General features: G+C 30.0%; 1 protein-coding gene and 1 long non-coding RNA gene across 3 annotated transcripts; one reads left to right on the top strand and one right to left on the bottom strand.

Annotated features, from left to right (window-relative positions):
* Nucleotides 1-2,713: 2,713 nt before the first annotated feature.
* On the bottom strand, nucleotides 2,714-11,586 carry LOC114916864 (uncharacterized). Of its 2 annotated transcripts, XR_014430169.1 has the most exons (8): nucleotides 11,269-11,586; nucleotides 11,110-11,166; nucleotides 10,923-10,960; nucleotides 10,129-10,203; nucleotides 9,426-9,499; nucleotides 4,079-6,259; nucleotides 3,205-3,935; nucleotides 2,714-3,006 (listed from the first exon to the last, which is right to left on the bottom strand). It is a non-coding gene; the product is annotated as an uncharacterized LOC114916864 (long non-coding RNA). The 2 variants fall into 2 exon arrangements; XR_003805513.2 differs by lacking the exon at nucleotides 9,426-9,499.
* An 11,365-nt stretch (nucleotides 11,587-22,951) lies between these two features.
* Nucleotides 22,952-23,963, top strand: LOC109813620 (protein CYSTEINE-RICH TRANSMEMBRANE MODULE 9). Its single transcript, XM_020377842.3, has 3 exons — nucleotides 22,952-23,108; nucleotides 23,453-23,618; nucleotides 23,731-23,963. The coding sequence occupies exons 1-3, from the start codon at nucleotides 23,075-23,077 to the stop codon at nucleotides 23,774-23,776; spliced, it is 246 nt and encodes an 81-aa protein (XP_020233431.1). The 5' UTR covers nucleotides 22,952-23,074; the 3' UTR covers nucleotides 23,777-23,963.
* The last annotated feature ends 3,950 nt before the right edge of the window (nucleotides 23,964-27,913 follow it).

The following is a 27,913-nucleotide window of genomic DNA, read 5'->3' on the forward strand; positions in this document are numbered from 1 at the left end:
TTATGGAAAATCTCATAGACAATAAACCTTTATAGTGTGTTTGAATAGAGAATTTAAATGAAGTAATTCATTTATTTGAAGAATTTCAAATTCTTTGAGGTGAAATACCTTGTTTGGATGGATAATTTATAAGGAATTTGAAATTGAAGCATTTGTGAAATTTCTTGAAATAGTAGAATTTCAAATTCTCTCAAAAAAGTAAGAATTTGAAATTCCTCATATTTTCTTCTTCTTATTTCACTTATATATTTTATCTTATCTCTTATCTCTTCATGTTTTTAATTATTGAATATTCATAAATATTTTTAAAATTATTAAATATTATCTAATATTAATTTTTAAAATTAAATTTTTAAAAATTAACTAATATTTATTTTTATAAAATTTAATTTAAAAATCACAACATATAAATATATTTTTAAAATCAATTTTACCATGGTGGAATCAAATTATCATATCTAACCCAACAATTTAAAATTTGAGAAATTTGAATTGACTTATCCAAACAAAATATTTTAAAAATGATAGAAATTAAAATTAAAGTAATTCAAATACCAAAAATTTAAAATTTCTTGAGTTTGTAAAATTCCTCATCCAAGCACACCATTAGATTTTAAGGAAGTGGCTCTTGATCTAGAAATTGAAAGTCCCAAACAAAATAAAGCACTTCATGTGGAGGTTGACTAGAGGTTGCTTACCATCGAGACACAAACTTCAATCAAGAGGCATCACATTCCCCATCTCTTGCTCCTTGTGCATCTCGAATATTGAAAATGATTGACACATCTTCTTTGGCCGCAGTCACGCAACATGACTATAGAAACATGTTGGATTATGGAATATCATCAATAATAATGTTAAAATACCAAATGATATTACTTCTCTTATTTTCAAAATTTTGATAATAGGACAATATTTATTCATATATTTGTAGTATTAAAAATTTTATATATAACTTTTAAAAGTATAAATATATATCATAACTATTTTTTTTATAAACTTTTATATCTACTATTACAATTAAGGATGAAAATAAATTAGATCAGATTAGGTTAGAGCGGTGTAATAGTTAATAAAAGTTACAATGATGTCATTTAACCTTTCTTTATATATATATATATATATATATATATATATATATATATATATATATTATAATTCAACTTAAAAAAATGATTTGTTATTAAGGAATATTCTTTATTACATATGAGAACTAATATCTTTTGAAAATTTAACAAATATCAAATAAATTAACATCTCTTCCAAAAATTTATATTATATATATACGATAATTTAATTATATATGTTTATTTTATTACAATACAACTTATTTTTTTTTAAAATGTATTATTTTTTTTGGATAAAAAAACATGTATGTGTAAAATGGTAGTGAGGATAAATGCCTTTACTATCCTCCATGTAGATCGGTCCTTGCATTTACATAAGTAACATAACCAATACCGAACATGAACATAGTGACTGACAACATGTTAGAAATAAGAAAATTAGCATAAGAATCCACGCCTTTGATCAACAAAACCTTACTTGGAAGAAACCCAACAACAAGGAACTAAAATGCAACATTGCTGCCACCATTTTTATGAACCAAACATCTGTTGGACTAAGCATGTGCCTCTATAATGATCAAGGTGAATTCTTAAAAGCGAAAACAACATGGCAACCAGGAACTCCTTATGCACACGAAGTTGAAGCCCTTGGCTTATTATAAGCTATCAATCGGTTAGAAGAGCAAGGGATTGCCAAAGTATATATTGAACTAGACTATAAGCCAATAGTGAATGGTATTTTAAGTAGAGCTATCAAAACGGATTACAAACCATGAACTAACCTAACCCACCACAGGTTCGAATCGGGTTAGGTTCAAAAAAACTTGCAAATTTTAGTACTACTGGAAATTTAGCCTAAGTCACTAAGAATTTGACTCACCCGGATTGAATCCGTGATGAATCAGACTAACTCACCTATCCACTAACACAAAAAATTAAAATTAAAAATGAATCTATAAACCATAGCCCACTAACATAAAAAAAATCCACAACAAGCCCAACTGATGAAGATCACACACACGAGGAAGGGAGGGATGAACTTCATTCACATTCATTTAAGGTTTCCTTTCCACGTTAATGACTTAGCCACTTAGGGTTTTCTCTTTTGTCATTTTTTGCCTCTTCAACATCTTTATCGTGATTGCACAATCGCACAACCACCACCATGTGACCGCCACCTCACGACCACCACATGCCACACACACAGACCACGCACTAGGCCTGAGCACGGGAAGGGTTCGGACGGATTCAGGTCGAAAATATTCAACCCAACCCAAATTGACCAAAAAAAATTAACTCATTTTCGATTGCTATAGTGTTTCGGGTTTATCAGGTTCGGGTTGGTCGGGTCTCGGATCAGGTGGGTTAGTTTAATTAGGTTGGGCCATATTGGACCCAATATTTTGATTTGTTATTTTTTCAAAATCTAAACAACTATTTAATTAACTTGGGCTGGACCTAAATTTTTTCTCTCTCTTTTATTCTTAGCTATTTAAATCAGTGGAGGTTGGCCTTATTTTAGGGCATTATGGAGCATTTTTAAGGGATTATAGGCCTTTTCTATAGACTTTAGTACTTAATAAATATATTACAGAAAAAGTAAATAAATAAATCACATTTAAATTTTTTGTAAGTATAATTATAACAATTTTAAGCCAATTTTTTTTTATAATAATTGTTACAAAATTTAAATGCAAATCAATAAAAAAGATGACTGCAAATCACATACATATACATTGTCTTACTATTTTTAAGGTTTGTCTATAATCCTTCAAGTCTTGGATGATATTTCATCATAAAACAAGCAAATATGATCATTCTCTGGAACTTAATACTTATCAATCCTATCTGTTACTTCTTTTCTGCTCAAAGCTTCATCTTTTTGCCTTAACTATTTGTGCTTCAATGTTAGCCAATAGCTCAGAAGGATCAACCAGGCCTATACAAAAAATAGTAAGGTTCAATTATTCAATAATATTATACCAGAAAAAAGCGTTGAAAAATCAACCTATTTTAGAGACATGATCCCTTATTTTCATTAGCTTCCTAAGAGAGCGTTGAAAAATAAACAATTATTTCAAAAAAAAATGTTTTCAAACACATGCCAAGAGTTATTTATTAATGCAATGGAACATACCAGAATTTATTAAAGCACTAGCTTTCTCGGCAGTAGTACTTGTATCTGGTTCAATGTGAGTCAATCTACATATTTCTTCTAACTCTGACCTCTTCTTAAAAATAGGTTCTTTCATTCTGCTTGCTTTTAGTTTGGCAACCCTTTCCACTTCTACTGAAGCCTACAAAAGGACTTTTCAGTCTAGGAAGTCTATAAACAAAGATTCAAAAAAAAAATGGTGAGGGAAGTAGGGAAGCGAAAGAAGCTTTCCAGACCTTTTCTATCATCTTTGCTGAGAGAACACCTCATTTAGTGATTTGTCATTCCATGGTACCAATAATAGAAGTAATCCTTATAAAACAATTTTTCTCTTCTTTTAATGAATCCATCAAATTCCAAAGTTCAAATAGATTAGCTACAACATCCTTTACCTGCATTTATAAAAAAAGTATGTAAGTATTAGGGTAGAGTAAAGGAGGGGAATAAATTACAACAAAAAACTTTAGAAGCAATAAATTATGGTACAAACGAATCATCTTCTGGATTCTAGCTTTCTTTTCTATTTTTAACTTGACAATGGTCTATTGTAGACCTTCTAATGTGCTATTGCTAATATTAGTTGATTGTTCCACTTGAGTCCCATGCAAACTTGGATGTACATCACCCACAGTCTAGCCAAGATCCAACCTAAGCACACTATAGAGAAAATGTACCTCGTTCACACATTGCAAGACCTTTTGAAGGCAATCAGACTGAAACAAAAAGGATAGAAAAATACAAAAAAAAAAAGTTAAAAAAGGACAGAATTAGAAGATGAAGAAAAAAGAGAGGAAAGAGTAGGCATATTATAAACAAATCATCACAAGCAGACTCTTCATTAAGAAAGAGAAACAACCATTCTAGGTGCTCCAATGGATCCTTTTGGTTTGACTACCTCCCAAATTTTAGCTAATAACTCCCTATCATAAATCAAAAACCCAAAAGTTTACAAGAGAGATTCAAACAAAATACAAAACTAATATTTGATTGTAAATCTACAAGATCTTACCCCGTCAATTCTGAATACAAAACAACCAATACACAAAAAGAAGACAAAAGGGTTCTTCCAATCAGCAAGGCAATAAAACAAAAACTAGTACACAAAGATGTAACAACAAAATACCTATAAAAAAACATTTATATACACATCAACAAAATCATATTTATAAAATTTTGTCGCTATTTTTAAAAAACACAATTGAAAAATTATTTAAAAATTTACCCCAAAAAAGATCCAAGTTGCAAGTGATCAATAACATTGATAGCAAAATAAGTGTCATAGGGATCATTTAGGACAAATTCTCCAAAAGGAATACAATATCCATGTCTATAACAAATGGCTTCAAAATGGTAAAAAGGACAATCTGAAAAAAAAAATGAGAATAAATTAGCAAGAAACATAAACAACATAAATTATTAAATAAAATATAAAAAAAGGTTCATTTAAATTACAAACATCTTAAGTATGACCAATCACAACAATGGCTATGATTGAGATGATGGACCAACTGTGACACTTCATCCATCTCCTCCTTGAATTTCATTGACACTTGCTAAAATTACCTGAAATTCTACAATATATTTAAAAACAAGATAGTTAACTCATGTACAACACAAATATTAAATAATTTTCATAGCAAAAGAATATTGTGATACCTATAACAATCTTTTCTGAAATTTCAAACTCTTCATTGATATTAGGATCTTTGAATTGGATTATAGTTGACCTCAACTAGTTTTGAGCACAAATTAGTGTCTCTACCATTTATGGGTTTAAAGAGCTTCTAAAAATACCTAAAACTCTACCCCCTATACTAAATGCACTTTCCGAAGAAACTATGGAAACTAGGGTGGCTAGAACATCTCTAACCATTTTTTATAGTATAGGAAACCTTAAAGAGTTTTGTTTCCACCAAACAAGAATGTCAAATGTATCATCAACATCTATACAAGTTTCATTTAAATACCTTTCAAGTTCATTTTTTTTCTATCAATAGAATTTTTTCCCTCAAGTACTTCTTAAAAGCATCTTTCCTAGCCAAATATGATGGATTTTCAACAAAGACAGATGTTTCACTATGAGAAACACAAAATGTTGAATCATGAGAGGATTGTGCAGATTCATTTTGTTTCTAATAATCTATCTTGTACCAATTATACATGTGGAACAAATTTTCTTTCAAAGAAGTGGAAAATTTTTTAGCAAAATTTGCATCATCTAAATACATTTCTTTAAATGACCAATCCACAAATTCAAATTTGTAACGAGGGTCAAAAATAACTCCAAAATATGACAGTTGGTTGATGTTATTTATATTGCCCCAATACTTTTCATACTTTTTCTTTATATCAAAACCCATCATGGCAAAAATAGTATTTAGATTCATAGCTGATTGCTTAAGTTCAAAATAAATGGATGAAAGTTGATGAAATGCAACATGTAAGCTAACATGTGATGATGTAGAGAAAACCTTAGTGGCCTCATAGAAAATTTTCAAAAAATTTAAAAATGCTCGAACATTCTCCCAATCAACTATAGTTGGAGGACCAGTTATCCCAAAAACTTCCACATAACTTGAGTCTTCAAAGTCAAGCTTTTCAAAGGCAACTTGAAATTTTTCAGCAACATGTAACATCATATATGTGGAATTCCATCTGGTGGGAACATCAAGACATAACAATTTTTTACATTCAGTTTTTGAAAATTAAACACACTCTTTGTGTGACACCCTTATTACCCCCAACATATATATCGTAATAATGTAATTAAATTAAGGAAATAAATTTTTTCAACGTATTGGTAAAAGGTTTCACATAAAAACCTTCACAAATGATCTTCAATGTCCAACATGAATAAAATTTGGAAAATAAAATATAAGAGTTTACAACTTGTTTTTAAAAATAATAACTACAACTCCAAATTCATATAAAAATTCCATATCCTAGAAATTTTCTGCCCCGATGTCACAATACCAGAGCACACACACAATTCAATAGTTGACATTCTAGATGCCACTCAAAGCCGGATCTTCCTCACCTAAAACATCCACAAATTATACGGTGAGAAAAGAAAACATCTATATGTAAAGAACACAAGGAAAAACACAACATAATCTTATCATAACTCATCAATTAATGAAGTCTTTACAAGCATATCCATACATTCTAATTCTATCAATATTGCATCATATTCACATCACAATTTCACAATCACACCAATCTATCACAAATCTTGCAATTAACACTATGTCAATGGTCACGCCACCTCAAGGTCGTGCCACTCTAGACATAAGTGATACGTATTAATTGCCTCACTCATCCCATACTATGCCAAGGGCACGCCATCCATGTAGCATCACTTACCTAGGGTCGTCTCATCCCTGGTCATATGTGTGAGGAACCACAATCACATCACAATCACAATCATCACAAATCTTACTATGTTAAGGTCACGCTACCCTTTTACAGCCTAGGGTCGTGCTCACTCCTGACATAGCTACCCTTTTTAGCAGCCTAGGGCCGTGCTCACCCCTGGTCATCACTACGAGGATCCACAATCACATCTCATTCACATTCCACACATTTCATTTCATAACTCAAATTCCATATTACATACAGATAAGTCCACCCAATACAATGAGTCACATACCCATCAAGAAATTCACCATGAATAGACATCTATAACAATAATATAATAATATTTATAAATTAATATAAAATCTAATAAATTCACCAATTTAATACAATATTAAATCAAATAGTAAAATCTCCAATTTTTCCAAAACCTAATTCACTGACACTTTTCTACAATTTCATTCTCTCTCCCAGATCATCATTTTCACAAATTAAATATATATTTCTAATCCTCAATACATACAGAATCTAATGGGATCATCAATTCCTCAAATAGAAATAATTATAAAATTACCTTCCAAAATCTAATTCACAGACACTTTTCTACAATTTCGTTCTCTCTCCCAGATCATCATTTTCACAAATTAAATATATATTTCTAATCCTTAATACATACATAATCTAATGAGATCATCATTTTCACAAATTAAATATATATTTCTAATCCTTAATACATACATAATCTAATGAGATCATCAATTCCTCAAACAGAAACAATTATAAAATTACCCATAATTCTAAGGGACTCTTTCTCTACCCAATTCCCTCATGTAACTCTACATAAAAATAATCCATTTTTCCCCGTACCTCGATAAGCAGTAGCTGAAACTAGAGCAGGATATGGTTGGTCTCCTCCTCTGGGTTCCCCTCGGTCTTCAAAGAATGTAGAAGGAAAAGAAGTCAGAACAGAAAGGTGTGCTTTTTGTGAGTGTCAGAGCGCTCTATTTATAGGCATCAGGCATCGTCAAAACGACCCGTTTCAAATCCAGAACGACCCGTTCTGGACTCTGATGGCATGTGTAAAATTTCACATCCAGAACGGCCCGTTCTCAAACCAGAACGGCCCGTTCTGGGGTTGCATTTAACCTATAACGGCCATATCTGGAATGGCCCGTTCCCAACTAGGGTTATAGGCCTTTTTGGTGGTTTGGAACGACCCGTTCCAATTTAGGAATGCCCCGTTCCCATCTAAGATTTGTAGGCAATTTTAGTGTTTTGGAACGGCCCGTTCCAGTTTGGGAACGACCCGTTCTGGGCTACTAAATCACTCTCGTTTTACTAGTTTGGAACGGCCCGTTCCAATTTGGGAACGACGCGTTCTGGGCTACTAAATCACCCCTATTGGGCTTTGGGCCATCGTACAATCTGTGAAAATTGGGTTGTTACAATTTGAACTTAGTCAATCTTTAGGGTGAAAACCTTACAAATCTAACAGTTGTTTGGATACTTGCAATTGAATTATGCACATCTTTTAAACCATCATTCACTACTAGATTTAGTATATGGGCACAACACCTCATATGAAAAAATTGACCATCCATCACTAACTCTCCTATATTCTTGATCCTTTTTTTCAAATATGTTACAGCCACATCATTGGCTGAAGCATTGTCAACTGTAATTGTAAACACATTTCTCAAACCCCATTCCTTTAATACCCCCTACACTTTCTTTCCTATGGCTTCCCCTTTATGGTTAGGAACTATTGAGAAACTAATGATTCCTTTTTGATATTTCCAATCATTATCTATAAAATGTGTTGTGAGTGCCAAATAGTTTAAATTTTGAATAGAAGTCCAGTAGTTAGTAGTGAGAGCTAACCTAGCACAATTTGACTTAAAGAAAGCCATTAGCTTATGTTTTTCATCCATATAAAACTAAAAACAAAGCCTTGCTATTGTATGTCTTGATGGTACAATAAATTGTGGTTGTAATTGTCTACAAAAGTGCTTAAAACCCTCACCCTCAACCACCCTAAAAGGTTGTTCATCTAAAATAATAAAGACAATTAATGCCCTCCTACAAGCTTCAACATTGTATCTTTGGCTTACAGCTGTCAAACCACTAACATCTCTCTTCAAGGTAAGGGTTGTTTGGTTAGGGTCATTAATAATAACATTTGGATATTTAGGACATTTTCCTATGTGGTTAAATAAACTTGATGTGCCATGTATCTTTGGATCACACCTATATCATTTACCGCAATGATTACATTCAACCATTTTCTCCTTAGACTCATTTTCAAATAATGTTTTGAAATGTTCCCAAACTATAGAGATTTTTTAAGAACCATTTACATTTAATTTCCTCTTTTTTGTATTAATTGGGAGGGAAACAAACAATATAATCAATTCCTACAGCTTCAACTGTAGTTGTTGGTTGTCTAATAGGTTATGTACCACCACCATCACCTCTTGATGCTGCTGGTTCAATCATGGTGGGAGTTGCAACCTCTTCGGATTGACTAGACCACTCCATTATTGTATAATGAAGTCATAGATAATTTTTAAGTGCTTATGGTTTTTTAACAACTTTTAATTTGTTATTTTAGAATGGTTATAAACTTTAATTCATCATTTAAAATTTCATACAAAATTAGCAAAAAGAAAAAAAAATACAAAAATAGATATAAACTAATGTAAACAATCACAAAAATTTTAATTTAACTAAATAAGTGAAACACATATTTATAACTAAATAAGTTCAACACAAATAGCTATCATAAGAATTTGCAAAACAAAACACAAATCAATTATTAAAAAAATCATAAAATGATAAATGGTAAGTACCTAAATCCTTTTAAATTTAAGATTTTTGTCTTCTTTTTATGCTTTTCTTCCTTTTGTTCTTTCTTCTACCTCTCCTACATTTATCCAAAGTACACATTCAACATAGATTAAAAATTATACCAAATAAATATTATTTTTAATATAAAAATTAACTCAAAACATATTTTTTAATATCTATGTTAACCAGTGTTTTACATTATACTAGTAGAATTAGCTCCAATTCCACCAACTAAATTATTTATGTGAAAAACTTTTTTAAAATTAATGTAAAAAACTAATAAAAACTAAGGTTTTAGAATTATTTAATTTTATTTTTATTCTATTTCTTATCTTTTATTTAAATTTTTATATTTAAATATTTACAAATCCTCCTAAATATATATAAAAAAAATCATTCATACACACTCAACAAATACTAACTAAATAACACAAGTGATAAAAGTTACTACTCGTATCATTCCTTGTCATCTCTATCAATAACTTTTCAAAATTACGATAATATAAAATTAATATATTGATAACATAGGGTTAAAAAAACGCAAATAAACTAGCACTTATAAATTATAATCTAGTGAATATAACTTTTGGCACAAATATGTAAACATAAAACTATCAATATTCTCAAATAAATTGTAGAGATATTTTCTAGAGAATAGGTATTAATCATCCACATCCCCAAGTAGTAAAAAGGATAAATACTCACCAATACTACCAGTCCATCCAAGTATATACTTTTGACCTTTTTCTTTCCATTCTTCTTCAAAGCCAACAAGTTCATCTACAAAATCACAACCCAAAACTTTCAGGAATGTTAAAATATAAGGATACGGAACTTCAAAATTGGATATCAGATCAATTAATTGTTATCAATTCAGGATAGTGGTTCAAAACCACTATAGCAGGATAACAGATATTAGGATGACCATAATTACCAAATTTCTCCATATAAAATAAATAATTAAAGGTATATTCATAATTAATATTTAAGAGTTATAATTTTAGCAAAGCACAAGTTAATATCAATAAGGGTTAAATAAAATATAAGAGAAAACAAAACAAAGACATTTGAAATATGCACACACATATAAAACATAACATAAGTCCCAATGGATGAGAACAAAACAATGTTCCTGAGTTCCACAAAATGTGGGTTGGCAACAAATGCAGCTGAAAGCCTTGGGTCAGATAGAGATCGACTAATAAGAGTATTGCAATAGTTAGCCTTTGAAAGGAAAAGAGATGGAAAATGGGGTTCATAGGGGGAGGAAATCCTAACTTTTACCCACCACAAAAAGCAACAATAGACATTGTTCGATTGACCAAAATGCGGTTGTCACCTTTACAAGATAGGGATTCATGAAAGGATTCTTTTTATGGCAACATTGTACTTTAAAAGAGATTATTCATTTACAAAAGGAAATATCAATGCAAACAAAAACGCCATCTGAACTATTAAAGATTTAATAATGATGCAAGAGAAGAAGAAGATGAACAAACCTGTTCTTCGTGGTGTTAGAAGGAGACAAGCAAATCGCCTTTGTGGCAGTAGACAAAGAGGAGCAAACGATTACACGGTGGTAGACGAAGATGAATGAACTGTGCTAGGGTTCATACAACTACTCTCGTGGCGCTAGCGGCACTAGGGTTTCTAATTTCTACAACTATAAGAAATAAATGAACATACCTTTTAATTGTTATGTGTTGGTCGTGTTTGGATACCGACGGATACAAATATTTTAACCTGAACCCGACCGACAAAACCCATTTAAAACCGAATCAACCAACCCAGAGTCCCAAAAATCTGAGATTAACCATCCAAAGTAAAAAAATTGTACGCGATTACCTTCGATTTCGGTCGATTCGAAGAATTTTGATCACGCCTACCACGCACTACCACCACATGACTCCCATCATGCGACTGTCATTGTGCATCGCCATTGTTCCACACACGGCTCCTCCCACACCACGCATTACCCTCGCCCAATTATCCCCATTCCAACCCTTCCCACAGTTGGAGTGTTAACATTATAAAAAAAATAAGGTTTTTTTTATAATTTTTTTATTAAATGAGTCAATCCGCTTGACCTACAAGCTTGTGGTGGATCAGACCAGACTTATTTTTTTTTGTAAATTTACTAGAAGGTGAGCTAAATTAAGTTGAGTCACCTATTAACCAACTCGTGATGGATTGGAGGTCACCTGTTGTGATAACTCTAATTTTGAAAAATGCTTCATACCAAACATAATTTGATTTTATCATGTCCAAATATAAACTTGACTTAACTCTCTACAAAACTACTCGGTTAACTATATAAGAAATTAAGTCAATTTTATCACATAATTTAACAAAGGCGTCAAAATCCTTTGTTAGCCACCATACCTTTTGTTCTTACCGGAAATCTGCCGTAGAGGTGATTCGCCAGGTAAGATCGGTGAGCCTCCTTCACGGGTACGCTGGTGTTCCAAGATGGGGGTGGTACCTGCAAAAGAGACTCCGATGCTAAAGTTAGTGTTTGTGGGAGTATTAGTCTCGTATAAATAATGCACGAACCTTAGTATGAATTAGGGTTTTACTGGGCCTTGGGCCCGAGATCAGTTATGACCTATTTGGGTGACGAGCTGACGTCACATAGCGCGTGTCCGAGGTCGTCTTGCACTGTGATACTGAGCTGGGAGCTCGGCTTCACAGTACGGATAGTACACCTTTGATTTTTTATCCCCTTATATTGCTGAAACTATTTTGAAGGAAAAGCAATGAGTGTGTTTATTTCAAAAAAAAAAAAAAAAAAGAAAGAAGAGAAATTGAAAATTATCTTTTTATATATATATTGAGAACTAATTTTTCATTATTCTTTTCATACATAAAACTTCAGAAAGTAGACAGATACCATCACTTAAATCAAATGTTATGTTCCTTGCACCTTCTTCGTTCATTGTTCTGTTTCTGTCTGTCTCACCCAAAACGCGCTTTTCTTTATTCCATAAAAGTCGTCGCTGCCGTTCCGAAAATATATTTATATACACATTATCTACTCATGCTTCCCACAGTAACCTAATTCCTACACCCTCTTTTTTGATTTCTCTGCATACTACAAAAAAAATCTAGAGCATTTATATATTTATCCAACCATGAATCACCAACAACAAACTCCTGGTAAGTCTTTTATACATTTATATGTTACACTCAATGAATAAATTATCAATATTCTTTCGTCAAGATTGATCTCCATCATTAAGAAAATTGTTTTTTCTCACTTCTTTTTACATGGCTCGATCATATTTGGGTGCTTGATTAAAACCTCATGTTTTATATTTAAAACTAGAATTGTTAATTTTTTTTTAATTATATTAATAATATGAAGTATTTATTAACTTTATTAATAATTAATTTTTATCTAAAAATTGATTAATCATCTTTAATGAAATTTATCATCTTGATCATGATCGGTTTCAAGTTTCATTCTAACAGAAGTTGTTATTTGTACATAGGAAAGAATTGACCATTTAAGTTATGTTTAACCGGGATTGTATTTTTTTATTTTTATTTTTTACCAGTGACTGCATATCCAGCAGTGGATCGGAGCAACCTAGGAACTCCACCACCACCAGTGGGTTATCCCACAAAGGATGATGTTCCTGCCCAACAACATGTTCCAATCAAAACCACTAACAAGGGTGATGGTTTCTGGAAGGGATGGTTAGTTTATACCCTAATTCTTACTTTATCTAATTAGTTAGGGTACCCTTAGGGAGAACAAGTAACTTTTACATGAGGCCACAAGTTAATTAAAAGAATTAGAAAGTTGTGGTGAAAATCACAATTGAATTGTATTAGAATTTAGAAATAAAGTGAAATATGTTACTAATACTTTTTATATGTATAAAAATTCAATTTCAATTTATTAGCACTTTCCATCTAATTAATTATATATGTTTTGATTTCTCAAAGTATCTATTTTCTTTTCTTGCAGTTGTGCTGGACTGTGTTGTTGCTGTGCCCTGGATTGTTGTCTCTGATTGAATACCTGAGCTAGATTTGGGCTTCTCCTCTCTTTCTTTTATATTTTCTTTTCTTAAATATTTCTTCTAGTCTTTATTATAATACATAATTTGAAAGAGATTTGTAGTCTTTTTTATAAAATATTTTACAATTTCTATAAAATATTAATTTTAGTTTTTCTTTTATGTTCCTAATAAAATTTGTAAGAATATATGTTTGTCTTTCTTACTTCTTAAACTCTTTAATTATCATTTATTATTTTAATTGATATTGATTTTTTTTACTTCTTTGATAAAAATTTAATAATAAATAAGATGCGTAAAATTAATAATAAATCAAAGTTTTATTTTATAAATTTAATAAAATTAATTAACATAATTATTTATATTAATCGTTATAATTTGTTAAAAATATTTCATAATAAAGGCACCAGAAAGTAATAAATTTTTAATTTATAATAAGGATCTTTATGTCCTTTGGGACTGTAAAAATTTAATTGTGATGGAATTTGTTACTTGTTGATGATTTTGTAATTTGGAAAGGGAATTAATTAATCACATGGATGAAGGTATGTTAATGTTATAACTCATAAAATTAGTTGAGTTCCATAAAATTAATTAATCACATGGATAAATGTAAAGATTAGTTGAATAGGTACATATATATATATATATATTCGATGGATTAGCTCAACACTCGTAGTACAACTGTGACTAACTTATATCTTGACCATTGAGGCAATGACATTTTGGTCAACTTTTGGATAAGACTGCATTTTAGGAGTATTAGAAAAGTCACCTAACTAGCATTTTATTTTTAATTATTTTTTATGAAAATAGCAACTTCAATAATTGAAGTTTTGAATTTCAACAAAAAATAATTTCATACTCCATAGACTAAGATTGCGATATGAGTCACGTAGGCCAGTCCAAGTTAAATTAAAAATACTTTTTATAACAAAAAGAACTCATGTATGATTTCATTAAGTCATTTTTATATAATTCATTAATTCACCATCTTGTAAAAATATTAGAAACAAAATTAGGTCAGTGAATGAATGAAACAAAATAAATTTAATAATACATATATTTAAATAAACCATCTATACACAAGAAATTAGATATAGAGAACCTAAAACATGTACACTACACCACTAATTTGGTAGACTTTAACCGAAACACCAAATTTATAATTTTTAGATGATAAAAGTAAGTATAAATAATATGAGTTTCATTCATTAAGAAGCATAAAGATTAGGAAAAAAGTAGGTGAGCAAACTCATAAACCCAATACAATCAGAAGAGATAATTAAAATCATAAGATAAATTAAGAAAAATCACACAAATATGGGATAAAAAAAATCACCAACAAATAAATACGATGACACTATTAAGAAATCCTCCAAATATTGAAAATAAAACAAATAAATTTTTCGAGAGTAATAGCAAACAAAGAAAAGGGGATATCTCAATGTTAATCTTGCATTGCATTAAAGCATCTTTAATGGGAGATGTTTGTTGAGTTGCTTCAACAATGTTTTAGTTGCTTGAGACAACATTGAAGCAATTTTATTTAGTGATGAAAATTGTTTTTTTTTTTAACTGCTTCAATAACTGTTTCTTACAATTGAAAAATAATATTTTGGAGCCAATAAAAACCACCAAACATTAATTGTTACATAATCAAGTCAAAATCAAACAAATATGAAATTATGAGTTTCGTAAAATTTATTTCAATGAAATAAAATTGAGTATGAATTACTTAGCGATGAAATGACATAGCAGAGATCATTAATCATACTTTGTAATAATTAATTTATATGAGTTATTTTCATTAGAGTTGTCCAACCTTATTGATGTGCAAAAGATCAAAATTAAGTATATAATATTAATTATTGATTAACTAAAAAGTATTGAAATCACAATGACTACACATTTAACAAAGAAATTATTACTAATTAAAAGTAAAAGAATTAAAATTAATTTTGGGAATTAGATTTTGGAAATTCAAATGTTGAAGTTTGAATAAGAAAAACAGCAAACAATTTAGGAGATTGAAATTCAATTTATGAATACCTTCATGATTAAGGTTTCAGAACATGAAAATAAACAAATTAATTCAATTTTTCCCTTGTTGTTACAAGTTTCTATTTAAATGCAAATTAACCTTAATTTACTTCAATTCTCTCTTGATATACAAAAGGGGTATCTAATTATACTTTTGTGGTGATTATGTTTAATTAGACTTTTTACACTATTTTGATCTTAGGATTTAACTTACTATTGTGATTTTAAATCTAAGTCCATTTTTATGGTTTCAAAATTATAGGTGTTCTCGATTTATCTTTAAATTTATAAGATAACACCAATCATTAAACTAGTCAAGGTACTAAGGTACTTAAATTAATAGGTTAAAGGTTGAATTAATGAATTACTAATTAAATTATATGATTCAATTTTTATTAATTTTTTAAAAATAATATTCATACATATATATAAATTTTAATTATCACGCCTTAAAAAAGTTTTTTAAAAATATGTAGTCAACCAAAATATAGACCAATTGAAATATATAAATTAATATATAATTTTAAATTAAAATATATTATAAAAGTATTCAAACCATATAATTATCAATCAAATACTCTGGTTTAGAAGTTAGAATGAAATACAATTTGATATATATATATATATATATATATATATATATATATATATATATTATTTGTTAGACGTTTAATTTAACAAAACTTTATATGGAAAAGTGGTTTGGAATGTTATCTTTAACTTTTGTGGGCAAGATCCTTTATAAATATGTTTTTGGTATATTTTATCAAGTAAAGGCACTTCATCAATGCAGACTGACCTGTAGCATGTGGTTTATTGGCTTGACCAAAAAAGGCCGGTTCAAACCGAATCATATGCATATCTGATCGATTAAAGGCTTGGACCGGTTAGATATGACCCATTTTTGGTCAGACAGGTGCAAACCAATTTTTAAAATACTGGCTAAGATAATATCAAATGTTGCTCATCTCATTCAATTAAAACAAATAAAAGCAATATAAAGAAATCAATAAGAATTACATAAACTAATTCATTTAAAGTTCACAAGACTAATGTCGTCCGATCCTAAAAATAAAAAGGGACTACTCACAAATAATCATGGAACAGCTAAAACTAGAAAGGATATACATTTACATGCAACGAGAGAGTGGAGAAGATGATGCCAAGCTATCAATGCTATGAGATATTGGGAAAAATCCAAGTCTCACAGCAACTAGAGATTAGACAATTAAATAATATATAAGTGGAAAGCAACCCTTATCTTACAAGCCGATTTTGTAGGGTTGAGTTAGGGTTAATCCACTATTCTAAGATGGTATCAGAATTATCCTAGATTCTTAAATATGGGTCACCCACCATTGATACATGCACCATGGGCATGAGGGGGTGTATTGAAGTCCTGCCAATCCTAGATCGTTATAAAAAAAAGGTCACCTACCACCATTCATTGATACATCCACCATGGGCATGAAGGAGTGTATTCAAGTCCCGTCAATCCTAGATCATTAAAAAAAGGGTCACCTACCATTTATCCATGTATCAAGCCTAATAGTGCTGGACGTGAGGGGGGTGTATTGAAAAAAACTCAAGTCCTACATCAACTAGAGATTAGGCAATTAAATAGTATATAAGTGAAAAACAACCCTCACCTTACAAGCTAGTTTTGTAGGATTTAGGCTTAATCCACTATTCTAAGATGAGAATTGGGGTTTCTAATCTAATGAACAACTAAGTAGTTAAAGACTACAAGTTCAAAGCTTCATAACCAAAATTCATTAAAAAAAAAAAAAGAAAATTTGCAATTGTTGTTTGGAATTGTCTCACGGGCTTGAGATGAAACTCAATCATGAGATGCTGCCAAATAAATTAGCTCCAAATAGTGAAACTCACTTGAATGTTATTACAGCCATCTTCACAATTGGCTGAGTCACCTTAGCCTTGCAACAAACCTACCAGCTGTCCTTGCTAGCTGTCCTTATTCTGATTATTCCTTCCTGTACTGCATTTCTGTTATTTTTATTCTGCATTCTATTTTTTTCTCTTTCTTATTTTTATTCTCATTTTATGGTATCAGAGCTCTTGATTTTCAAGAGCTCTGTAGACCTCACTTCCAATGGTTCGAGGAAATTCTAGCAGCGGTAACAATGGTGGTGGTGGGAATCCTCCTAACCCCCCTCCATTAGACCCAGCCTTGAATCCACTCAGTGTCTATTACATTGCCCCCGGTGAAAATCCTTCTATGGCCTTAGTATCTCCATTGCTTACAGTCAAGAATTATCACAACTGGTCCATGGGGATGAAGCGCTCTTTAATCTCAAAAAATAAGTTCAAGTTTGTCAATGGCTCTTTACCAATGCCTCATGCCTTTGATCCATCTTTTAATGCCTGGGAACGTTGCAACAATCTGACCCTAAGATCACCACATCAAGTTCTTTATGGTGAGGTCCCTGACATTTCTCACTTAAGAATTTTTGGATGTTTGTGTTATTCTTCTACTCTTTCTTTAAACAGAAGCAAATTTGACCCTAGAGCTCATAAATGTGTTTTTGTTGGTTATAGATCAGGCACTAAAGGTTATTTAGTTTATAATTTGAATACAAAACAGTTACAGGTCTCTAGACATGTAATTTTTGAAGAACTTGTTTTTCCTTACCTATTAAATGCCACAAAGTCCACTAATTTTTCACCTCCACAATGCATCACATGTCCAAATTCCCAATTTCTCACACAACCCAATGTTGTACTTGAACCTATTGTACTTCAACCTGCCCCTCAATGCCAACCCAATGAAGAGCAGATTCCTTCTCATTCAGATTCTGCTCATTCCCCATCTTCTTCACCTGTACCTCTAAGGAGATCCATCAGACACAAACAAAGGCCTGCATACCTTAAGGATTACAATTGCCATACTACCTCTCAACAAGCTAATCAAGGTACTTCTTATCCTATTCATTCATTTGTGTCTTTTGCTCAATTATCTCCTGCTCATGCTGTTTATAGTGCTTCCATTTCTGATTGCAAAGAACCTAATTCCTTTTCTGAGGCTAACAAGTTAGAATGCTGGAAAAGGGCCATGGAAGCTGAGATCTCAGCTCTTGAAAATAACGGCACTTGGACTCTTGTTCACTTACCTCCTGGTATAATTTCCATTGGTAACAAATGGGTATACAAAATTAAGACGAGGTCAGATGGGACTATTGAGAGGTACAAGGCCAGATTGGTAGCTAAGGGATACACACAAATTGAGGGGCTAGACTATTTAGATACTTTTTCTCCTGTTGCAAAGTTAACTACTATCAGAGTTGTGTTGGCTTTGGCAGCAATGCAGAATTGGCATATCCACCAACTAGATGTCAACAATGCTTTCCTTCATGGAGACTTAAGGGAAGACATTTACATGACAATTCCTCAAGGAATGGTTGTCTCAGGTACCAACAGAGTCTGCAAGTTGAGTAAGTCATTATATAGATTGAAGCAAGCAAGTAGACAATGGTTTGAAAAGTTATCTACTTTCCTTTTAAGCCTTGGTTATTCACATTCTGCTGCTGATCATTCTCTCTTCCTCAAATTTTCAAATTCCTCTTTTACTGGGTTGCTTGTCTATGTTGATGATATTCTTCTTTTTGGAAACTGCCTTACAGAGTTTGTTTCTATTAAGAAGAATCTGCATACAGTGTTTGGAATTAAGGATCTAGGCATACTAAAGTATTTTCTTGGGTTAGAAATTGCTCATTCATCTGTTGGCATCTCAATTTCCCAAAGAAAATACTGCTTGGAGCTTTTAACAGATGCTTCCATGCTTGATTGTAAGCCAGCAAATACTCCTTTGGATCCTTCAGTACATCTTCATCAGGACACAGGACAATTATATGATGATGCTGCTTCTTATAGAAGACTAGTTGGTAGACTTCTCTATCTTACTGCCACACGCCCTGACATTACGTTTGCCACTCAGCAAGTGAGTCAGTTTATGAATTCTCTGACTCAAGCTCATTATAAAGCAGCCAACAGAATTCTTAGATATCTCAAGAAGGCTCCTGGACTTGGCCTTTTCTTTCTTAGGAAATCTCATATTCAAGTCAAGGGGTTCTCTGATGCAGATTGGGGTGGGTGCCTGGATACTCGCAGATCCATCTCAGGTTACTGTTTCTTTATAGGAGACGCCTTAGTCAATTGGCGTTCTAAAAAGCAAACCACTGTGGCTCGCTCTTCTGCAGAAGCTGAGTATAGAGCCCTGGCAGCAGCAACTTGTGAACTCCAATGGCTTCATTTTCTTTTGCAGGATCTGCACACTCCTTTGTCCAAGTCTCATGTTTTATTTTGTGATAATCAGAGTGCATTACACATTACACAAAACCCAGTTTTCCATGAACGCACCAAACATTTGGAGCTTGATTGTCACATAGTTCGTGAAAAACTTCAAAGTGGACTTATGCATCTTCTTCCTTTGCCCTCTAAAGATCAACTTGCAGATTTTTTTACCAAAGCTTTGCTGCCTAGACTTTTCCAATCATTCCTGTCCAAGCTTGGTGTGCTCAACATTTTTAGCCTTTCAGCTTGCGGGGGGTATTACAGCCATCTTCACAATTGGCTGAGTCACCTTAGCCTTGCAACAAACCTGCCAGCTGTCCCTGCTAGCTGTCCTTATTCTGATTATTCCTTCCTGTACTGCATTTCTGTTATTTTTATTCTGCATTCTATTTTTTTCTCTTTCTTGTTTTCAGCTGCTATATATATGCAGAGTATTGTATCTTTTCAATTCGCAATGAATTAGCTCACACAAGGCTATTACTCAGAGTCTTTTATCATGATGTTTCTCATTTTAAATGTACTTCAAAAGCTCTTGGCTACACTCCTTGATGACTTTTAATGCATTCTTCAATCAAAATGTGAGTGTTCCAAGAGATAAAAACACCTAAGCCAACAACAAAAGACAACCAAAGCATATCAAATTCTAAAAACAATGAAAATATGCCATGATTCAAACCGAAATGCAAAATATTGAGGGAAAACTAAAATTAAAATGCTAGTTATGAAGGTAGAAAATGTAATAAATCACCTATAGGAGTCATGACAATTAAAGCCTCTAAAAGAATCACATCCCACGCTTGATGAGTTCGTGATAGGGAATCCTTGGAGCTCTAGTGCTTAGCATGACCAAGCTCATGCCCAACATCAACAATGTTACAAGCATTTTATGGCTCTTACATCAGACATGTACCTCCCCATGTCCAATGTGATTGTCACGAAGTCCCTTTATTACTTTCGCGTTCGATGTCTGCTAGGTGGTGTCCGACACAATATCATTAAATTCTTCTTCTTTTTTTTTTTGCATATTTGTGAATTACTCTCATTTTAAATCTCACCACTTACATGGATTCATGTTAAAGAGAGGGTATCTAAATTTTAATAAATTCATTTTTATTAATAGAATTACTATATGAAATTGTTTCTCTAATATAATTTATTTATATTCATTCTTTGGGATTTCCCCCTAGAACCCACATACACTTATAAATTTACAACAAAGGAAACTCACAAATCAACAATACAATTACATGCATGCATATAGGAATCAAGAGACAATAAATACACATTGCAATTACAAAATAATAATTGAATCTTTGATTATCTACTATCCTTGGTCCTTTTCGTATCGAATATTCATTGTGATTTATAGTCTATTAATTACTAATTAATCAAAACCATTATAATAAAATAATGTGCAAAATGTTATAAATAATCTTATAAAGATCTGACAAATAAATCTCTAAAAAAATATAGGGAGAGCCAGGGACGAATCCACTTGTGATATTTTTTTTATAAAATTTATATTTCATTAGAATCATTATATTCTTTAATGACGGATTATTTTATTTTTAATGGAAGATTATTATTTTTGTGTCAAGGTCTAAACGTTTTAGTTGTGAAAATAAAAAAATTTAATTGTTATTTTTTAATATATTTTTAACAAATTAATTTACTTATATTTTTGTAGTGAAAATAATCAATAACATTCTTTTTAAAATAAATACTGTATTTTCCTTTTTGAAGCTTTTATTGTGAAATAATTTTATTTTTCTATATTAATTTAAGACAAATATTTTGTGTATAATTTATTTTAATTTTTATAAATTATTTTTACAATTTTAAAAGTTATAAATGATTTCATCTACATTAAAATAAATTTATTGAATTTCTCCTTTATTAATTTGATTATAAATCGATTTTAAAATTAAAAGTTAGTAGTATTTTATCATATATAATGCACAAACATATTTATTATATATTTAAAATTTAAAATAAATTATATATATATATATTATGTTTTATTATCTAAATTATATTTAAAATAAATATACATAAATATTTTTAAATATATAAATTATACTTTAAACTTATGATAAATAATTCATATTGTAATAAAAAAAATATTTTTATAGAATATTAATATTTAATATAAATAATTATGATAAATAAAAACATAATTAGATAAGTTTCTCATTGAAAAATACTTACAAACCCTATAAATCCTATAAATAAATTAAAAAAAAATTCTACAAATCCTCTCATTGAAAAAAAAACTCTTAAAAATACTCATTTTTTTAATTTAATATATAAGGTTGATTTATATATATATTTTTTGTCAATACGATATATTAACACTATATAAGAGATGGTATAAAAAAAAACACTATATAAAAGACTAACATCTTAAATTTTGCATCTTGCATCAATTATTTTCTCATTTTTTTTTCACAATATTTTTAATATTCTCTTTGTGTTTCTCATATATGTCGTATTAGGCAAATTTATCAAAAAACGTATTTTCCCATTTCCTAACAATCAAAGGTAAATTCTTGTTCAATGATTATTAACTATTATTGTCCCAAAATATAATTCAACGAATAATATAATTTATTTCGATCTAGTAGATTTTATAACATAATTAATAGAATTCTTTTAACAAATTAGGATTAATGTGCATACCCATTTTTATTATAAATTGATTAGTCGAGTTCTTAATGACCTGGAACTAATGATTGAGAGTTGTAATTTAGAGTCTCTAAAATGTTTTCTTTTTTAATTTGTTGTACAAGTAAATATCTTTCCTATTACATATTCTAAAATTATTTTAAAGACATATAATTATAAATATTGTTTATAAATTTTATACTTAAATATTTATTTTTTTTTATTATTATTTTGGCCTTGTCGGGGGAGGTAGTATATGGTACAAAATCATATAACAAATCGATGACGACGCAGCCTAGAAAGACCAAATTAATGTGTCCAAATTAACTACGCGTTGAAGTTGGGAATTTGGAATGAAAAAGACTTGTGACACGTGGCAAGCCACAAGTGGACCCCATTTAGGCTAAAAATGAAAACGCTGTCTTAGTTTTCTTAACTATAATATACTAACGTGTTTGTGTTTGTGTTTGTCCCACACGCCATTCAAATTTCGATTGCATTAAGGAGCATATCTCCCAATTACTATATATACTACACATGCATGCATATTCAAATTTCATATTCTCTTATCGTTAAACCCTTAGAGCAACTTCACCATCACCATCACCATGAGTCACTTCAACAATCACCAAGAGGCCCCTGGTGAGTTTAATTACATCATTCACATAATGACACAAAACTGTTCTTGTTTTGCCACAACAAAACATGGTTTCCTATATTAATTTTTTATTTTATCTAAGTCCATTTACCCCAATTAAAGATGGATTAGCCATGTTTGCATGCTCAAATCAATAGTATTTACTTTCTTTTTCCTCAAATATAATAAATTTATTGACTTTCATAATAACTATGTTAAAAATTATATTAACCTTGTGATTTCTAATTAATAGACAATATATTAAATCCAAATTAATTAGTTAATTTTCATTTAAATTGTAAAAATCTTTCTAAATAGGATTAATGAGATGATATTATATATGCTGCAGAAGTTTCATATCCACCATCAGGTCAAGCTTATCCTGTAGCTCCAAATGTTAGTGCCCCACCTCCTATGGGTTATCCTTCGAAGGATGATCCTGCAGTTGTAGGGTACCCCCAACAAAGGGTTCGACAGGAAACTAAAAGCAGGGGTGAGGGGTTTTGGGAGGGATGGTAAGTTCATTGCCAAAATCAAGATCACTACACCTTATTTTTAGGTATAATTTTTTATAAACATGCACCAAATTATTGTTTTGACTTTTTTTTCTTCTTTATTTTGTTGCAGTTGTGCTGCTTTATGTTGCTGCTGTGTCCTGGATTGTTGCCTCTGATAGAATCATGGCACATATTTGCATGTGTTTTTCACATTGTTACCTTTCTATTGTATTCTCTGCACTATGCAGAAGAATAAGGATCTTTGTCACCTTGGACAGAGTGAATTGTTGATTTTTCCTTGTACTTTGAAATTTTTATGATGTATTATTTAGTCACTATATTGTACGATTTTTTTTATCATAAGTTATTTGTTTGAGAACTTTCTAATGGTTAACCTAACTGGTATTTCAATCTCAAAACACATTTGCCAACATTATAAGTATGTTTTTATACACTTCTTTATAAACACTTCTAAAAAAAATTCATAAATTAAAACTAACTTTTACATGAATTAAAAGACAAGTTTTTTTAAAAAATTAATAAAAAAAATTTATAAATTAATTTAAATTATAAGAAAACTTATTTTATTTTTTCTTCTAAAAATATTTTCAAAGAAATTTATCCAAACAAACGTGATATAATTAACCAATGGATTCAAATTCAAGAAGTAACTTAAATAAATACTACCGTCATAAAAATGACACGAAGAAAATAACATCTCTAAGTCTAAATTAGGCCCTTATTTTTTAAATTAAAATACTAAATTGAACATTGACTAAATTAAATAATAAAAACAAAAAATAATTTAATTTAACATATGATGGAACGAGGTAAGTGAAGTGATTGATGATCTTCCTTTTCCTTCTCCAATGTCACGATCTTCTTCCTTAAGGATCAATTCTGGATTTGAATATCCAGAATTGGACACCAAACAAGTTTTCCTAAGCTAAAGAAGGAAAGCAAACACAAAGGAATGCTCACGAAAGTTTAGAAGCTCTCGAATTTCCTAGATCTAACCAAGGGATTTTGGTGACTTTAGAGGGAGACTTTGCTGAAGCAATGTGTTGAAAATCTCTCATATATCAAAAGTCATTACAATGTGAGAGAATGGCTTGATTTATAGGCAAAGGATTAGCCCAAAATAGCGCCAAATACATGTATAAGCTTGGCGTGGAATTTGAATTCAAATAGCATTTGAATTTCAAATTCTCGGCCATTTCCATGTGCTTACCCATGTGCTTGATTCCAATTTGAGTTAAGGTTGCATTTGGACTTCATTTGAAGTGTATTTGCCTAATCAAGTTTTCTCTATATTTTTCTATTTTAATGACCTAAATACGATGACCTATCAAATACAAACAATAGAAAATAATAAAAGAAGCAAAATGAGCCCAATATTGGGTATCAAAATACCCAAAGTCCATTAAGCTCGAAAACAAACCCAATAAGCTTATGGCCTAAAAATCCTAATCTATGTAATCCAAAATACAAAACTAAAATATATGAAACCTAAACTAATATTATATATACAAATAAAGGACAATGGGAATCTCATGGTATGACCCATGTAAGGAATAATTTGGGTCCACCGAGTTCTGAATAGCTCAAATTTTCATGTCTAACACATTTTTCTTGGGTCCTTTAAGATGTCACTTCATGACTTCCTTAACATGATTTCATCATATTATTAGACTTATACTCCTATAACACATTTAGTTGACTAAAATGTCAGTGATTAATCTAAATATGGCTACCTATAAAAGATATTATGCAATTTTTGAAACTAAGTTTTTTTGAACTAAAATTATAGGAAAAATCTTATAATATCCTATTCAAAAGTTCTCTATTTAATTAAATGAGTTAATTGGAAAGTAATTTCTAACTTTTATCTAATAGAAGTGAGAAGTTATAACTTTGCATCAAACATTCCATTACATCGTCCTGTGTGTTGGATGAGTTTCCAAACACACATCAAGTATCATTACTAGTATTAAAAATAAAAATTGGATAATGAAAAGCTATATATATAGTTTTAAAGTAATAATTAAAAATAAATACTAAAAAAATATATTATATACAATGACATACAAAAAGTGTTATTATAGATTATTATTACATTTATCATCTTTAATAATATTTACTTACAATTATTAAAATATTATTATAAATAAAGTTAATAGGTTATTATAACATTTTTTTTTCAAAAAATGTTACTATAGATAAAGTAATATTTTTATCTTAATATTATTTTTCTAATTAATTGCTTCTCAAAATTAAGTCTCACATCGAGTAAAAAAATGACATATAAAGAGTATACTTCTCCAATTTTAATTATATTCCAAAATTAAAGTCTCTCAACAAGTAAAAGAATAATGCATAAATAATATTTATAATTATAGAGTGAAACTTAAAATGAATAAATTTTGATATGTGATTTAGATTTAATAATGACTAATTTATGATATCTTTATCCTTACAAGACTTATAGCCAAGACTCATACAGTATAAGTGATAAATTGATAATACAATCTACATTAATACTAATTATTATTTTATAAAGTTTACAAAAATATAGCAACAATATTAAAATGTTGCTAAATATCACATTGGTAACAATTTTTAAAATGTCGCCATTAATATGTAAAAATATTGTAAAAAATCTTTGATAACATAAACTTTATCTTATATTTGATAAAATGTCATAAGAGAAAATTAACAACATTTGCTCTTAATTTAACAACATTTTTCTAATGTTGTTAATATACAATATGTAGATATAAATCTATTTAATATATATTTGCATACAATTTTAATGTTTTTTGAATGAGATTAGATAACATATATTATGTGATACTATAACTTTTATCTATACATTTTAACAATTATAAGAATATAATTATAAGTAAAAATGATTTTTAGTGACAAATATTATGTCACTTCAGATAATTTTATTTTGTAAAAATTGATAATCTTACTGTACATACCAATTTATCTTCATGGAGGATTAATCCAAGCTACCAGAAAAGAAGGTCCTGGCGAGTTGTAGAATCTGATTTATAACAAACCACTCTGGCCAGAATTTAGCTTTGAAGATCTATGAGTTCCTTGTTCTCCAAATCCACTAGCAAGTGCAAGCAAAGATATCACTACGTGATCATTTCTCAAATGATGCCTAAACCAAAAATATGCATCCATTGTGTTAAAGCTGCTATCAAGCAGAATACCAATGTTATTTCAAATAATTTAAGGTTTAGCTAGGACTGGCCCGAAGTAAATGAATCCAAGATTTGACTCCCATTTTACACCTGTTACAAAAGGGATCAAAGGAAACATGCCTAATAAATGAAACAAGCTACAAGGAAGGTTATTATGAAGCACAAGCCAAACAAGATGCTTAATCATTTATGGCAATTGGAGTCATAGGTGGGAATTAAAGTAGTATTCACAAAATTTTAAATTTAAACTTTGTTGTTGTTACTGCAATTTTTATAAATAAAAATAAAATCAAGTATAATTTTAGAATGTTGCATAAAAAAAAAAGAGAAAATCTTCGATTCTTGGAAACATAAATAATCATCAACTAATATATAATTTTTAATTTGGAAGTATTTAGTATATGTTAATAAAAATCAGTTTGAATTGCTAAAATTATTGTACTAGATAGGATAGATATAGTTTTTTTTATATTTTGATTTATAAAAAAAGTCATAAGATAAAATAAATTAGATAAAGATAGGGTAAACTTAATTTTTTGTTATGCAGAGATAACTTTTTAAATCAAATTATAAAATATTATTCAAAAGATAAAAGCACTCACCATCAATATTATTATTATTGCACCACCACCACTTTGTCCTATATTATGATCGTTAGTACCTACAACCACCCTACATTGTATTACTACTCCCTCAGTTTTTTTTCATAGTCGTTTAAGGTTTTGCACGGGAATTAAGGAAATCATTGATATTTTAGTTTTCAAAAAATATATATTACTTATTTTCCTATTTTACCCTTTTTTTTTGCATTTTTTAGACTGTTGAACTACTTCATTAAATAGTTGTCCCCTTTTTTTGTTTTTTTATAGTATTTTGTTGGGAACATATTGCTCTTATAAATGCACATTAACTTTATATGAGTAGTTAGAGAAAAATTAGGTAGACATTAAAAATAAATACACACATTGTTCAGGAAACATGTATTAATTATCAAGGGTAAAAATGGAAGAAAAAAATTAATAACTCATTGATTTTAGTAATATGAAAATGAAAAAAAAAATAACAAACTCTGACAAAACGACTATGAAAAAAAAAACG

The sequence above is a fragment of the Cajanus cajan genome, chromosome 10 (genome assembly GCF_000230855.2).
Source record: "Cajanus cajan strain Asha chromosome 10, NIPB_CcT2T_4, whole genome shotgun sequence".
Lineage (NCBI taxonomy): Eukaryota > Viridiplantae > Streptophyta > Magnoliopsida > Fabales > Fabaceae > Cajanus > Cajanus cajan.

What these genes read in the sequence shown, in the direction of transcription:
- LOC109813620 (XM_020377842.3), top strand. Translation starts at nt 23,075, where the DNA reads ATGAGTCACTTCAACAATCACCAAGAGGCCCCTG. An exon ending in CAATCACCAAGAGGCCCCTG is followed by an intron (nt 23,109 to 23,452) that starts GTGAGTTTAATT and finishes TATATGCTGCAG; the next exon opens with AAGTTTCATATCCACCATCA. An exon ending in GAGGGGTTTTGGGAGGGATG is followed by an intron (nt 23,619 to 23,730) that starts GTAAGTTCATTG and finishes ATTTTGTTGCAG; the next exon opens with TTGTGCTGCTTTATGTTGCT.